At 43.0% G+C, this 17,002-nt stretch overlaps 1 protein-coding gene across 2 annotated transcripts in view; it reads left to right on the top strand.

Moving 5' to 3' along the window:
• Positions 1 to 15,760, top strand: part of MGMT (O-6-methylguanine-DNA methyltransferase) — a 171,664-nt gene extending 155,904 nt beyond the window's left edge. Inside the window, exons 6-7 of one of the 2 annotated variants that reach the window (XM_074875559.1) lie at positions 7,905 to 8,044; positions 14,531 to 15,760. In XM_074875559.1, the coding sequence (XP_074731660.1) occupies positions 7,905 to 8,044; positions 14,531 to 14,662 (272 nt within the window). In that variant the 3' untranslated portion in view covers positions 14,663 to 15,760. Of the gene's footprint in view, positions 1 to 7,904; positions 8,055 to 9,690; positions 10,002 to 14,530 lie in introns of those variants that run through there. The other variant, XM_074875558.1, reaches the window with a different exon arrangement.
• Positions 15,761 to 17,002: the final 1,242 nt, after the last annotated feature.

Here is a 17,002-nt window from a genome sequence, read left to right on the forward strand (position 1 = left end):
GTGACACCCCGAGGGGCAGGGGTGAGTGCTGGGCTCCAGCACACCAGGCCATGCATCATTCACACGTGCAGTGAGGGGGTTTGTTCCTCTGGACTTCCTAATTCAATAATTCACAGTGACACGACTTGGTTGATCAAAACAGGAGAGTAAAGTTCAAGAGGGAACTCGGGATTTTCCCCCTACGGGGACTTAGAAGAGGCTGAGACCTGCTGCATAACCAGAGAGCGGTGGGCCCTGCCCTTCCCCTCCACTGCCCGTCAAGCAGGTCGTTAGGAGACGGTGACAGTAATTAAATAAAGACACTTCTGCTTATAGTCTGATGTAGCATCGTGGGGTCCAACTGCAATTGGGGTAGTGGCAGGGGAAAAAAGGAATTGCAAGGAGATAACACCAACGAGGAGGCTCTCCAGGTCTCTGAGTACAGGTGTGATAGGGAAATCTTAGTGCAGGAAGAGGGGACGGATTCTCAGGAATCAGCATAGAACTGGTGTCAGAGAAAAATAAATTGTTTTTATGCTTCCCTCCATCCCCTCTGCAATGTAAGACTTGGCTGCCACGTTTTGTTGGCTGGGAAGAGACTGATATTTTCTCTGTCTCTTCATCCAAAGCATTTGTTCTCCTCTCCTGTAGCAATTGCAGCTTGGTGTATTACCTACAGCTCAGAGGATAATCAGGTGGCTTCTTCATTTAACTGTACCGCTGCTGCAAACAGCTGCACAAATCACCTGGCAGGGGATGCTGTGCAATGACATGGTCTGTGCCGTAGCCCAAGAGGGAGTTGTCAAGTGCTTTGCAATTTCCTCCATCTTACCGGTCCACAGACTCCAAAACCCAGCCCCAGCCTGTTCGGGGATGTCGTGGTGTTCAGAGTCTGGTATGAATATTTAGCTTAGATGAAGTTGCTAATGCTTAAGGAGTCGTTAGTTTGCATAAAACCTTGCTTGGGTTTGAACTTGGAAGCGGGAATCTCGGGAAGTTTGCAACGTGCCACGGACAGGGGATGTAAAGGGCTGGTGCTGAGCATCAAACTCCTCATTTCCATCAGCTCTAAAATTAAAGTCTGCTCTTGCAAGTGCATAGCAAACTGCTATTAAGGCTACTGCGCAGAAAAAATGGGTCAGAATATCAGTTACAGCTTGAGTAAAACACCCAGTGACTTCCAGGGAGTTTAACCTGCAGAAATACTGCTGGATGAGGTCCGGGGAGAGTTACTTGCTTCTAAGGATAGAATTTGGCCCTGCAACCCCTTCAGCAGTCTGAAGGGAACTGCGTTTAAAACTGTGTTAAACTACAGATCAGAAACAGCTCCCATTAATTGGGTTTTAACATGGCTCAGCCACTTAACGCGAGCCAACCTGAACATTCTATATATTAAAAGAAAGCATATTGGTACATTTTTCACTTCAGTGATGCAGATATATCTGTTTATATGTTTATATTATATGTTTATAAATTATGGTTGTGTTTATATTTTATTATATCACAGATTTTAAACTCATACGTGCTTAGGCAATACAGAAGAGCGTTATAAAAGCACTGCCCTAGCCCACATTTCTCCACTGCTCAGAAAGAGGAACATTGTGACCTGTGGGAGAGCACGAGAGAACGCCTGAGCCACATTCTCAAATGCTCTAGTGGACTCTAATGGTTTTAATACAGACTGCCTGATATTTATGAACTGATGTTTTGAGTTTCATTAAGAATTTACTCATGCAACTGTATCTGCAGAGCAGCATTCAGAAAATAGTAGAAGAGGTGGTGCAGGGCTTGTGCTGGGGGCAGAGATGGGCACTGCAGGGTCTGCTGCAAGGACTTGTGTTCTCCAAAGGTGCTACAGTGGAGTGGGCAGTGAACCCCAACTGCTGTCAGTGCTACGTGCTGGCTTGGTTTGGCTTTTGAATTTCTGAACATTTACTTGAACGGTTGCTAGTTCTGGAGCAAAATGCGTTGCAGCTGACCTTAGCTTATCTACAGACAAATGTAGAATGAATGCAGAATGTTGTCTCTATTGGGGAAAAACGCAACATGTTTTCGAGGAATATCCCTCCTTTAGTTGTGCCACTGCAAGATGTGCTAGAAACACAACTTCATTGTTATGATTCATGGATTGGGGGCGTGCTGGTGGGAAATAATAAAGTAAATCAATAAAAACATAAAAAAAGTCTGATATGGCTGCAGTCCGTGAGGGTCCCGTGACTCTGCCCTGCGGAGGGTGGCACTGAGCACTCACCTCCTACGCAGCAGGGAATCGACGGAGAGGTCCGTGGCAGTCCCATGGGGTCAGCTCTGGATGAAATGAAGGTGATACGTTTCAGGTAGAAATATTAATTTAGCTCATTAAATGCAATCATAAATGGGCCAGAGTGTGAGAAACTATCACACGAGTCGTCTGACGGATGCGATTATAAGTGGGAGAGGGTCGATGTGGCAGTTACAGCTTACAAACATTTGGTTTGGAGGGGTGGGAAGAGACCTTAGCTGGAGTCAAGGCTGGGCAAGGAGTAGGAAACTTGAGCAAACTGCTAGTATGAGCTCAGAGGATGAACGTTAGGAGGAGAAATAGATGCGCAGCTCAGTAACAGTCCTGATGAGCAAGTGAATTTTGTTCTGCAAGGAAGTTTTTGACAAAAAATGTTAAGAAAAACAAATTTTTGCTGATGCTGTTGAGGCAGGGGATTTCCTTTAGATCTGTGTCCTGTAGATGGAATTGCCATGGTTTTAACTGATGAATTTTTGTCTAATTGACATTGTTTAAGGGTCGTTTAGATGAGATGCTGGGGGATATGGTGTAGGGGAGAACTTGTAGAGTAGGGCTGATGGTTGGACTCGATGATCCCAAGGGTCTTTTCCAACCTGAATGGTTCTGTGATTCTGTGAATAGCCAAAATAATGTACAGAGGTGCTCTCACAGGTCTTGGACTAACTAGAGGTGGAATTCAGGTAAATACTTGCCTAATCGCTCCATTATTTACCTGTTAAAATGAAATACAATTTTGTTGGAACTTTTGCCACTTTCATTTCTATAAATATATATTTTTTAGTATAAAGTTGATGATGGATTATATAAAGTCAGTAATAGATGCTCTAAAATAATAAGAATATTTCTGCATCTTCATACATAAAGCTCAGTCATTCAGAATGGCCAAGGTCGTTGCTTTGGTTTGGCTATTTAGGCAATCATAAAGGTAAAGTTTAACATTATTATTCTCAGTTAGGCACATTCCGTCTCTATAATATATCAGTATCACGTGTGCAGACATAGTCTTTTCTCAGTGACTTTGGCAAGATGGTTGCAGCACCCCTGATTTTAAGCAAACCTTTGTTTCTGTTGCAGTGAGATGTTTGGACTGTTTTATGGGATACAGTATCACCGTACTGTCTAATCTATATTCCCAGTAATCCTTTAATTGCATTTTTTACCATAGAGTATCAATGGTTGGGGACTTGCAGCCATTGTAAAAGGGAAGAAAAGCATTTCTTGATCTGCCTCATCACAAGAGCAAAATCTAGTTAAACAGTTAAGAGACTAGAGAAGCATTTTTCTCTTTCACATACCACTTGCTGGTTCAGCCTAGGGTAGAGTGGAGGTGACTGTTAATATTCAGATTGCTGTTTAGGTGCCATGCTTAATATGGCTTTAACAGCCTGCTTAATAGTGAAGGAGGTTCAAAATTGCTAAAAACCAGCACTCTTGCTTGCATTAACTGTTTGCACAGTTGCCTGTTGTCAGGAAAAGTTCTTCAGTTTGAATATGAATCTGTTCTTCCAAGGTCCAAGAGCCAGATTAAGTTTTCTGGATTAGGTGGAAGCTCATGCGGCTGTGGGAACTGCTGTTTTGTAGACAAATTGGAGTATTTTTGAAGTGTTTTGTTTGATTTTTTTTTTTACCAATAGTAATAACAGTGAAAACTGATAAGCGTAAAAACAAAATTTAAGTTGTCTATGTAGTATCCCAGAGAGGCTGCAAAAAAGCTGGCGAGAAGGGGTGAGTGTTTATAACCATTTCCATTTGTGAAAACCCTTGGGGGGAAAAAAAATCACCCGAAAAAGCCCACCAAAAAAATCCTACGACAGACAGAAAAACTAAGAACTATGCAAGGAGGGGCAGGGGGATCAGGAAGGGACTGGTGCTGGTGACTCTGCTTTTCCCCCCGTCGCATCCATCCTGCCCACCTCGGGCCCAGCCCCTTACTAACACAATCAAGGCTCTGGCAGCACATTATTAGGCAGTAGTGAATGATTTCACTTCTTTGTACTAATTGCCACCTTCAGTTACACTGTTAAAAGTTATGATGGCTGCTGTTAAAGTAAACTTGATTTTCACTCTTATCCCTGTGGATGTAACGTATTTATATGGAGAACTAAAGGCCAGTGGGCTGTCATAGTGACCTCCGAAGCATTTCGGCATTAGCAGCAGGTTCAGGGTAAGTCCCTCTTTTAGGGGCTTATAACTTCTCTGTAAATATTAATTTCAGATCAGTCCTGGCACCTCCACTCTTGGCGTGATGGTGCGTTGCTTTGCCAATTTACCATGCAATTGGCAGGGCTGATAGTAATGCACAATTAGGAGGTTTTTGACCAGCGAGTAATGCCACGGTGCTGTCTGTAGGAGGAAAACATCCAAGAAGTCATTCACCCATCACCTGTCGTTAAACAGGAGTTGTTCAGCCTGGAGAAGAGAAGGCTCCAGGGAGACCTTTTTGCAGCCTTTCGATACTTAAAGAGGGCTTATAAGAAAGATGGGGACAGAGTTTTTACTAGGGCCTGTAGCAATAGGACAAGGGGTAATGGCTTTAAACTAAAAGAGGGGAGATTCAGACTAGGTACAAGGAAGAAATTTTTTATGATGAGGGTGGTGAGGCCCTGGCACAGGTTGCCCAGAGAAGCTGTGGCTGCCCCCTCCCTGGAAGGGTTCAAGGCCAGGTTGGACGGGGCTTTGGGCAACCTGGGCTAATGGAAGGTGTCCCTGCCCGTGGCAGTGGGGTTGGACTAGATGACCTTTAAAGGTCCATTCCAACCCAAACCATTCTATGAGTCTGTGAAACCCTCCCAACTACCTCTGTGGTCCCTGGATGCCATGGACACAGCACCTGGAGGTGGGAATGGATCCTCAGGGCTGTGGAGACTTGGAAACCCAGGTCGGTCCCAGGTCTCTCCTTTCCCCATCCTTCAGTCCTACCCGGTAGAGCTCCAGCTCCCAGTGGGTACTGGTGAGGAGTGCATTTGGATCGAAAATCTGACAAATTTTTGGTCATTTAAATGCAAAATGGCGTCTAGCAGCACTGGTTGCTCTGTGTTGGCCCTAGCACGTGGTCCTTGGCAAGAGAGCAGTGCAGAGCCTGGTCACCTGGAGGGAGTGGGCACAGTGTGAGCTGTCGATGGGTGCAGAGGAAGGAGAAAACCTCCGAAGTTCCCATCCCTACGATGGGGTTCAGTTCAGCCATCGCTCTGCTGGCATCCGCCACTCCGGGGTGACGTGGGCACCCTCAGCTCGCAGAGGTACAAAGTGTTTTCATGTAACAAGAGAATTTGTGTGTGTTAATTTTTATGTGCGATTTTACAGCACTTTATAATGATATTTAACAGCATAAAATGTTGGCACACGCTGGAAATTGGTGAAAGTTCAGCCATCTAATTTGGGCAGGTTATGCTTACAAGCACTCACACTTGCAGACAGTTTAATAACAGTATTTGGCACTGTCTCTTAGAGCTGCTTAAACTAATTAATGCATTTGCTCCCTACAGGATGAAATTGAGTTTTCAGATACATTTATAAAATGATGTGCATGATTGCTAAATATTTCATTCTTCTGAACTATAACTTCGAGTGTTTTATGTGGGTGCAGAGACAGTATATATTTTCCCATGAAAAATGTACAGTGACTCTGGAAGGAGGATAATCTCTGCCCCTGCTTGTCAGAAGAGGATAATCTCTGTCCCTCTGTTAGCGTGTTAAAAGGCACTTGATAATTTGGGCATCACTTGGCACCGTGGTGCTCCTGCTGGGGGGAGGCTCTGGAGCTGCCCCATCCTCCGTGGCTGCTTGGTGCTCCAGCACACTCCGCACCCGCTTCTCCCCTTATTCCTATGGGTTTCAGAAAGTTACAGGTCCGTCACGTCCCAGCGCACCGCCTCCCCTGCCAAAAATGAGGACAAAAAAGGGGATTTTTTTGGACCCAGGCCCTGGCGACGTGCAGTCACTGTGTTTCATTGATTTAAAAGATGACATCAGGCAATAATTCCCCGAGACCCCTGAGTAGGCGAGGTTAACACTAATCTTGCCGGCTTAAAAAGAAGGTTAAAAAAATAATAAGTAACAATTTGTTTTGAAATAAACCTTTCTGAAGAAATCACAGTAAACAAAATCTGTTTGCCTAAGGAAACCCTCCTAGCAATCAGCTAGTAACACAACTGCTTGTGCTAATGAACCCAAAGCTGTTAATGTGGTTTCTTCAGTTAAATTGATTCATGAATTTTGAAGAGAACATTATCTAATGAATTTTCTTTGAATAGAAAGCAATTAAAAGGACAAATCAGTCTGATTAACCCCAAAGTCACCCTACTGCCACAAATGGTGTACAGTTTGAAATTATATCATAAAAAACTAGAGCAGATTTGCTATCTCTTTGCCCTCTACTAATCCATGTAAATTAATGAACAACAAAGTTAATTTCTTTGATGACCCTTTTCTCGTATCACCTGGATTATGCTGATGTTTAATTTGCTTAATGTTATAATAAAGACTAAACAGATTTTTTCAATGAAGTGATTATCATTCCCTTCAGTTAAGAAGTGATTTTTATTATTTAACACACACATAACGGTGTATGGGTTTCCTTTAAGAGCAAAATCACATTTTGCTATGTTCCTATGTAACGTAATCAATGTCTTTTTTGAAAACTAAAGACAGAAAATGTTTTTCATGAGTTTGTTTCTTTGCCAAAGCAGGAGACTGAAGCTCTCAACTGGGGAAAGGGGTCTCTTTTCCTTTTTCTTTTTTTTTTCCTTTTTTCTTTTTTTTTTTTTTTTATTCGCCAGCTCACTCCTCTCAGTAAGTTATTCACTAGTTAGATCTTCAAAGCTTTTACAAGTGCCTTGGAAGAGCGATAGGTGTTCAACCCAACTAAACTCCAAACGCGACTATCAGTTTTCTTTTGTGAAATAATCCTGGGTTGGGAAGGTAAAACCCTGAGATGCAGAAGAAAGCTGGCCCTAATGCATTTGCTTATTCATTATTGCAGTAGTTGGAACACTTAGAAGCAATTTGCTGGTGAATTAAAATTAAAATAATGGAATATACTTTTTTTTTTTTTTCCAGAGCCCTGTATCATTAAGGATGTGCCGTACATTCAAGGTCACAGCTAGTCCTTACATTCTGTAATGTCTGCAATGCTGAGCAGTAGCTTGGGGGTCTCGACTATAAAATGCAGTCAGCCAGGATAATACCGAGTCCGCTGGCTCTAGGGCTTCTTCTGCCGCGTGTCCCAGCTGAAGTTGGAAATTAGCTGGAGATGCGAGGGCTTTGTAAAATAGGTAGAGCTGGTTATTTCTTCCCTTTTTAATTTGACTCTATGCTAATTTATACTCTGCCAATTTAATGGAAAAACCACATTGTATGAGTTAACAGGATAATTGTACTTGAAGCAAATTAAAAATATAGGAAAATCAAAGCCTTAAATCCTTTTTTATAGTGATCGGTTACTTGAAGCGCTCCTTCTAATAATCATGTATTTAAATGTAGTAATATAGGATACAATAACAGGACAGTGCATCGGGGCTGTTTAAATTTAAATTAGAAAGCTGCTATTGAGACTCTGCTTTGCGTTGGGTTTTTTGAACATTTCAACTCGGTGTTTTTCCAGCCACACAGGCGAACAGTGCTCGCTTCTTCATCTTCGTTGCAGATTCCTTCACCAAACAAGTGCTGTGGACCCTGTTGAGGGACGTGAAGTTTGGAGAGGCCGTTTCCTACAAGCAATTAGCAGACCTCGCAGGCAACAGCAGAGCGGCGAGAGCAGTGGGAGGAGCGATGAGGAGCAACCCTGTAAGTTCACGTCAACTTTGAAATAAAGTTGATGGAAGATGGTGGATTTAGAGAGCTTTGCAGGCTAAATGTCATTAGATTAAATTTATCTGCTATGAAAACTGGTCTACCATGAGTAATAAGGTCAGTAAGTGTTTTTAATCAGCAATAATGCACAACCCAGTTTAATGTGATTTATTCCCCACCACTTATGGCGTTAGATTTGAAAGAGAAACACTTCTTTTAATTCATCAGCCTCTACACATTTTGTTGTTCTCAAACTTCCTTACATATTCTTAGGTGAGGGAAATCTTCTATCCCCCAGCGCGGGCCTTATTTCAACAGGGTATGAGTAGCTTTGGTTGTATTAGCAGCAGTCCATCCTCTCTGGCACGGATATGTTTCTGAAACTGTGAAAGAGGAGGGATTTTAAATCATGTAGGTACACGTTTGAATCAAATCCCTAATTGTCAATATGTTATTTTCCCCATGCGCTCCACACCAGCTGTAAATGGCATTTCTCCATTAGATAGAGGTGAGTGGCCTGAACCAACTGGAGGGGGTAGCGCTCTAGGTTAGGCCCGTGGATTTTGGAAAAGCAGTATGTTATAATACTTGGTCTCTGTCTGTCTTCCCAGGAATTATCTTTTACTTTTAGTTGTCCAGGTTTAGATTTCCAGATGTATGTTCACCTGAATCCCACTGACTGGTGGGGAACTGGTGCTGCAGCCAACTGGTTCCTGGGCGAAGGGAAAGCTGGTGAACAGAACGCCCCTATATCTGTCTTTACACGTTCACTCCCTTGCTACTTGCCTTTAAAAAAATAAAAAACTTTGATTTCTATTAATATCACTGTGGCCTTTTTAGCCATCCTTCAACATACTTTCCCTCATTACCTCTTGCCTGGAGCAACATGTGTCTTTCCATGGCCAAATTCCTCTCCTTTTCGCCAGTGTTATACCTGCCGTAATCTTTGACCTCCTGTGTTGTTTTTACATTCAGCCCTCTCAGTATTTCCTTTAATAAGGTACATATGAGACTGCAACATGAAGTTGCAAAGTGGGTTAGAAAATCTGTTTTCACAAGAGCTGGTGGCTTTACATACAGAAATAATAAAGGTGAGGGGTTTTTTGCAGTGCCGCATATTATCTTTATATTTCACCTCTTTCCTAAAATCAACCTGTGTATTGTGCCTACTCGACCTGCGTATTATGGCTTATGGGTCTGAAGGACCACGTAAAGATTTATGTGAGAAATGGAAGAAACATAGTGAATAGGTGGTCGCATTGAAGTGCAAAAGGACTATGCGTGTGTTTGCATGTGGAATATGCATCAAATTACAGATTAACTGCAGGAGGTGTGTAGTGATGAAAACGTGTTTTGGAATGGGCAGGGCTCTCATTACAGCACCGACTTTTTTTTTATCATCAGTTTTCTATGATGAAATATTGGGGTGGTAGTATATTAATACAGCTTTTTTTCCCTAAAGCTATACATTATTATCTATAATATGTTTAAAAATTTTCTGCTGGGGTCAGAAAACACTGCAGCCATAGTATGGGATGGGAAATAAGAATAATAAGATAGGACCCCATTTAAAAAAAAATTGCAGTAGCTTTGCTGTATATTTTCAGAACTATTTTCATCCTTCCTCACAGGGGAAAAAGCAGGAATTTTCACACCACAACCTGCTGTTACCGCTACTTTGGATGCTGCTGCTCCACTGCAGCCTGAGGGCAAAGCTGGGTACATTTCTAGGCGATGGCAATTACATATCCTTTTGCACAACACTATATTGTTATTCTTTGAGAACTGTTTCCTGTAGGTTTGCATTGTATTGCCTTATCTTAATGTACACCATATTATATTGGAAAGCATTCCATCATATTAAAATAGTTTGTATTGTCAAGTACAATACAGTGTATTGACAAAACGCAGCTTTATGCTGCTTACATGAACTGTTTCATAGGAAAATCTGATACAAGCTTAAAATATCAGGGTGTACTTCTTTACTGAGCTTAGAAGCTTAAACCCATTAGACGTTATGTGAGTTTCTGTGGTCGTGTGCTACCTGCGTAGAATCGTAGGATACCCGTGAACCTTGTACATGTATAAACACACTTGCAGTCTGTTTATCAGATGAGATATTGAGCTTTGAATCTAACTAAACAGTTCATTAAACTGAACACGTCATCTGGACTGCGGCGGCGTTAACGTATCAGCGCGGAATGCAGAGAGCTGCGGTGTTAACAACTGCTACACCTGCCACGCGAGCTTTAGGATATAAATACTGGTTTTGAGGAGCAATTGCTTCAAAATTGCTGCAGAAATGTGATGTTTTGTTAGGCAGCAGATTAGTGATTTTTGTTCGCAGGAGAGAAGCTGACACTAGTGAATACTTGGATTGCGAACGCGACGTAAAAGTGAATACTTCTATTAATGATTGCTGCAGGAGCTATGCAAAATAGGAAAATCATAATATGCTTGCACCTTGAGATGATTAAAGGACTAAATTATAAACATGATGACTAAATCATAAACATGATTTAATGAGTACAGTCATAACAGTAAAAATGAGTGTTGGAAACAAACCCGACCCTGGCATTGCTTTGTTACTCAAATGTGTTGATAAAATTGCGTTATCTCACCTTTTTCCTCAAAATACCAGAACATTTCTCCCTTCTACAGATCCAGGCTTGGTCTTTAATTTTGGTAGGGCGCATTCCACAGGTTTCCCTTTGAGGTTTTCCTCACGTAATTCATACGCTGACCTTCAACTTTATGAGAAGGTGGAATAGGTGCCAGCAGCAGCTGAAAGATGCAACATCTTTGCCTCAATTTATGCCAAGGACATGGTGGAGATGGCTCACCTTTTGCAAGAGAAACTTCAAATAGTTTACCGCGGTTCAGATTGATTGCAAGGTCTGTGGTCCTCAAAGGGAACCCATAAAGTTCAATTAAAAATCTCATTAGACTAGTATAGGAGGATCAAAAAGAAATCACAGAGGCTCATGGGAAATGGTGAATGTTGGGCTGATTAGTCCAAGGCCATCCTAAATGACTGTTCTGTGCCTTAAATAAGACATCTTCAGCGGTCTGTTAACGGCAGTCGTCGCTGCATATGTTGGGTTTTACATTCTCTCCAACCGTGTTCTTGTTTAGGTGAAAGCCTGGCTAAATGTACAACTTGATGCTAATATTGATCTGCCCCAAGTCAAGGATATTATTCAGCCAAAACGTTTTAAGCATCAGAAATTGGAAGGCGTAATCGTGCATTTATGAGAAGGTTGTGAAGTATGGCTTTGAAACGTTGTGGACACATCAAACTGCTTGTGCATTAATTCCGTTGGTGGCTGGCAATAACCCAGGATCCACGTGGGGCCACGCTGCAGGATTTGTTTCTGTTGGGGAGAAAAAGCAATAGGGCATGAGCAAACGGAAGGATTATTTTTTGCTACATGTGTGACTCTTGTTGTATGTTCTAACTTGATATTTCAGCTGTTTCTGTTACAGCCTGGCTGATCTGGTTTTGACAGTTCGGCAGTTTCTGGAGGTCTCCAGCCCATCAGCGCTGTAATGGGACAGGCAGGTTTCCGTTGCCTCCGATTGAAAACTCCTAACGAGCGGAGCGCCGCGGCGGAGCCCCGCGCCGCTCCATCCTCAGACGGAATTTGCTAAATGCAGTTCAAAGGCAATCGATACCTTGTGCAGGGAGTTTTTTTCCCCACCTTTTTGCTAAACAAACGCATTATCGAGGAGTTAGTTTATTCACAGATTGCCACGAGCGTTAATGACCGCCCGAGTCTTGTTCTGCCAGTCACCCAGATGGCTGTTGATAAAGATTTAGCATCATGTTCTGAGTGTCAGGGCTGTCAGTAGTGCTGAACCATTTGACCAGAAGAAAAAACGCACAGGGAGCTATTGATTACAGCTTCTCAGTGTCACTTGTTCACCAGGATTTAGGTATTGATGAGGCTGCGAGTGAAAACAAGCTCTTTCCCTTGTGGGCCTCTACCCAGAAGAACAAAAGCAAAGTTGGAGAAAATATTCAGCTGGTGCCCGAATCAGAGGGACTCCGTTATTGATCCGAGGGCCCCTTCATGTTATTTTTGTTGGAGACAAATCTCTGGGTTTGGAAGTTTTATAGCGTTTGAGGTAGGGTCTGTGTAAGTGATGGATTCATGTATTAGATGAATTAGATTTCACAGCGTGAAGATTTCAGCAGAGCTATAATATTATGAGCTGCTTGGTTATTGATAAAAATTACATTAAATGTAGCCGAGGCATTAAAGCTCCAGACTAGGGTAGTACTCCCTCTAAAATGTCCTTAGGGCCCTAATAAATTTTAGCAGCTTTAATTATTTTAGTAGTCTGAAAGTTGTCACCACAATTAAGCCAAACTGAAGCAATATTCAATATTTTTAAATTACAGCGCTGATACAGCCTTTGTACCGCATTTTCTTTTCCATCCGACGCTGTGAGGGTGACGTACGGGCGCTAGCGTGTGTGAGGACAAACTCGGTAGGAAATTCTTTATTTCAGGCATGGAAAAAGCTACATTTATTTCATGCCCTCCTCTTCTTGCTTGATGGTAAACGGCTTAGCCACACATCCCTGCATGTGTGAACCGGTCCTGCACCGACCCTGGGACACCCAAGACCCACCCAGTTCACACTGCCTGAAAATAAAGTCCTTTTTTTCCTCTGTTTGGACGCACCTTCCATCTTCTTACACAATTTAGCAGGAGAATTCATCAACTTCCCTCCCTGACAGAATTCCCCAGCACACGGACCCCGTGGTTCGAGTGTCTTAGCACCATCTGAGCGGCAGCAGGGAACTGGCTCAGAAGGAGGTTTTGGCCCCTGTCCTTAGCAAGATTTATAGCCTTACCATCAAAATATGCTGATTTATTGTATATATTTTTAAAGAATTGCAAATTAACCTTGGAGATTTTTTATAGTGTATTATTATGGCTTGTTACAGCTTTGTCACTCAAGAAAATCTGCCTGCAGTAACTTGTGCACATGGATTGTAAAGACGGAGAAATCCCAAACCAGAAAAACCACTTGCAAAAAAACAACTTCTTTAAAGAAGTCATAAACCAAGCGCGGGATGGCACGGTGTAGAGTAAAGATTTTATTGGTGCTCGCTGGAGTTGTCATGGATGCGTAATTCACTTGTGGCATTGCCAGCTCCAAATAAAGCAGCTATTATAAGCATTTTTTATTAAACCTTGATTAACAGTAAGCACCTATGTGTATTCCCATTTAATGTGATAGCCTGTGGGCCAAGATTGAGATTTTAAACTTCAACCATTAAAATTACTTTAAAAAACCCAAAAGAACCCAAACACCCACCCCCCCAATTTATAAAGGTCTGGCCAGTAGGTGTTCAGCTGCGTTGGGGTTTGTGTGTCCCAGACTCAAATATGAGCACAGCTTGAACCATACTGAAATAACTATTAAATGGGATTAAAATAAGTCAGTTTAAAGTACGTAATTTGTCTGCATGTCTGTATATAAATATATTATACTTTTTGACTTAAAATATCCAAATTTGTGAAAACTGCACTTTTTAGTGAGTTATTGTTTTCACAGCTATATCAGAGCAATCGAATTACTATGCAGTTACCAAAACACATACAGCGTGATTAGAGATGATGTATTGCATTTTTTATGGTGTGTACTTCAACTATGATAATCACCTGTAATAAAAAATAAATAATAAAAAAAAACCCGCGTTTATGTACTTCTCTACATTATCAGTCTATTATGTAACTTCTTGCATTGATTTTTCAGAATCCGTGACATTTGGCTATAAATGATACAAAGTAGAAGGCATGAGGAAAAAAGTTCTTAAATTGGTTAGGTGTGAATTAAATCTCTCCTGTTGTAGGTTTTAAAAATTCACAACCCATTTGGGATTGACTTGCTGTTAAATAATAAATAGCGCCTTGTTCTTATATAGAATTTTTCAGCAGTGCACGTGGAGGTGCTATAGCGAGCGGAGGAGATCTGCTGGGGGAGCAGCTCCTCCTGGAAGTGATCTGCTCAGTGGTCTGTTTTTTTCCAGAAATACGTCCTCTTCTAATCCCGGGATGGTGATTAATAGTCGTCCTGTACCTCCTCGCTACCCTCATGTGCGTTGGGGGTCTGCGAGGCTTCGCCACCCCCCTCCCCGGGCTGCTGGAGGGAGCTGGGGCAGGAAAATCAGCTTCTCACAGAGATTTTATATATGGGATTTAATAGATCGTGTTTACCCTTTTTAAGACTTTCCATCATTTTTATGTATTCAAATTTCTCCTGATACTTATTTTTCCTTAAGAACTGGGTTGGTTTTCAGCACCTGTGACCAGCTCAGCCCGAACAGCCTGGCCCAGCGCCTCCTCCTTGTCCCAGATCCTTCCCTCCCTCTCCCTGCAGACAACTTCTGGTTTCGCGGTGGATTTAGGGGCATCTCCCCCAACCTCAGCCTTTGCTCCTTTCCTTCTTTTTGTGTGTTTTGCAGATCCCGATCATAATACCATGCCACAGGGTGATTTGCAGCAGCGGGCAGATGGGCAACTACGGAGGAGGAAACCTCATGAAAGAGTGGCTTTTGTCACACGAGAAGCTCCAGAAAGAGAAGTTAGCATATTGATGCAGCTCAGCCACGGCTGCTAACCAGCCAAGACATACAACCGCGGATACTTGGCTTATAACAAGCTCTCAGAGCACCCAGCAGAATTCAGAAAAATGGTAAATATTTGAGTGACATATAAATATAATGCAACATCCAAAGTGAAATGTGTGGTGGCACCACTATATTAAAAAAGCGGGATGTGTCCTGAGGGATGCAGCTCGTCTGCCCTTTCTTGTTTTTACATTTTACAGCAGAATGACTACAGCGGGCCAGGCCTGTTGTGCATGGATTTTTGTTCCCATCTCCAGTCCTGTTTTGTTCTATTTTTAATGTCCATTAAAGCACAGATAAGGGAGTGGGAGGGACGTGGCAAATGTGAGGTGCAAGCCTCCCCCCAAGGAAGCCGCTGCCCGCTCCTGCCCAGCCTGGCACACTCGTCCCTGCCAGCCTCCTGCCCAGGACTCCCCTCACCTCTCTGGGGCTGGAAACGGTGTTTTACGTAAACGGGAGCACATTGAGATGCATTCAGAAGCAAGCGGCTGTTGAATCGCTTGTTCCCGGCTTTTCTTTTCAGATCGCGAGAGATGGGAATAAAAATTTTTGCCTTTGTGACTAGTGGAAAAAGCAGTTGAAGAGAAGCTGCTGACAAATTGTGTGAAAAGTATGTTTTAAATAAGCAGTTTGCTGAGCGCAACTTGGGCAAAATATTGAAAAGCTCATCATAGTTGCATCTTTATCAGCAGCACATTTCCTGTTTCCATCTGATTTTTTTTCCTTTAGATTTTTGCATTTCTCTACTATGCAAAGCTTTATTTCCCGTAGCCTCACTGTAGAAAGGATTCAGGTATTCAAGAGATGTTAAAGCTACATTTTGAGGTGGTTTAAGCAGGGTTCTCTGCAAGTACGAGCCACCAGAAGCTGAAATTTTCAGTGTGGGAATCGTAAATTGTAACATGGAAATACTGATTTTTTTATGTGTTTTATCATATTTTCATAGATGTCTCTTTAGAAAGGCCATTGCTAACCAAGAAATTATTGTGTTAGAATGTGTTAGTTAATACAGTATTATTGATACCTCAGAATTACTTCAATAAAAAAACTGCTTTGCATGTACAAGTGTCTTTGTGTATGTTTATAAATAAAACACAGTATATGATATATGGAGAAAATAAACTATACCCAACTGTACAATATAAAGCTGTATTTTTATCAAGGGTTTCTGGTGGCAATATAAACCACGAAAGCAAAGCTCAAGTGGTTTGTACGTGTCACCAGAACCCTGAGATAAAAATATAGCCTTATAATATGTACAGTTTGGGTGTATTTTTATTTTTTTTTTTATAATACATGCTACCAACAAAAGAACAGGGTAGCAAACGTAAACTTTAACCTTTCTCACATTTACATCCCTTGCTGTTTTTCTTAAAGTATTTGCTTTTTTCGAGGATGTACCTTTATTTTTGCAGACTCTCGGTGCTGGCTTTCGAGACAGGTAGCACCTTTCTAAGGTACCCAACTTACTGAGCAAAATCAGGTTCTGGCTCAGAGTTTGTACGGGAGCAGGGTGGGGAGGGCAGGGGGGGACAGGCTGGTCAGGGACAGGTAGGGACAGGCAGGGATGGGCAAGGGCGGGCAGGGATGGGCAAGGACAAGCAGACAGGCAGGATGGGCAAGGGCAGGCAGGGACAGGCCGGACAGGGCAAAGACAGGCAGGGACAGACAGGGACAAGCAAGGACAGGCAGGGACAGGCAGTATAGGGCAAAGGCAGGCAAGGAAGGACAGGGACAGGCAGGATGGGCAGCGCTGCCCGACAGAGGGCGCCCTGGCGCAGGGAAGGGGCGGCGGCCGGGCCCGGGTCCCCCACCCCCCCACACCCCGTTCCGGGGCAGTTTTGGGGGAACATGGGGGTGCCATCCCCCCCCACACCAACCAGGGTGGTGGGATGCTGGGGCTGCTGTCCCCCACCGGGACCGGGAGCGGCTGTCGCATTGGCAAATTGGCAAAAATAATCATTAACACCAAAAAAAAAAAAAAAAAAAAGTAAAAAAAGTAAAATAATGGCAAGGAAGGGCAGGGTTAGGGCTGGGGTCTGGCCCCGGCGCTGCTCTCTGCCCCCACGGGTCCCCCCGGCCCAGGGATCCTGCAGCCAAAGCCTCTCTGGGGTGGAGGTCACAGCGGAGTTTGTGGAAACACGGAGCTGAAGAAAAGATGTCAAAACGCAGGCGTCCAAGTCTCTCGCTCTGTCTATGTGAAAAAGGGGGGGGGGCGGGAAAAGACAAAAAGCGCGCACACAAGACAGCTATGTGCTTTTTGCCTGGAATTGGGTTCCTCTGACCTATCGAGTTTCCCGCACCGAG

Source organism: Strix uralensis, chromosome 7 (genome assembly GCF_047716275.1).
Source record: "Strix uralensis isolate ZFMK-TIS-50842 chromosome 7, bStrUra1, whole genome shotgun sequence".
Classification (NCBI taxonomy): Eukaryota; Metazoa; Chordata; class Aves; order Strigiformes; family Strigidae; genus Strix; species Strix uralensis.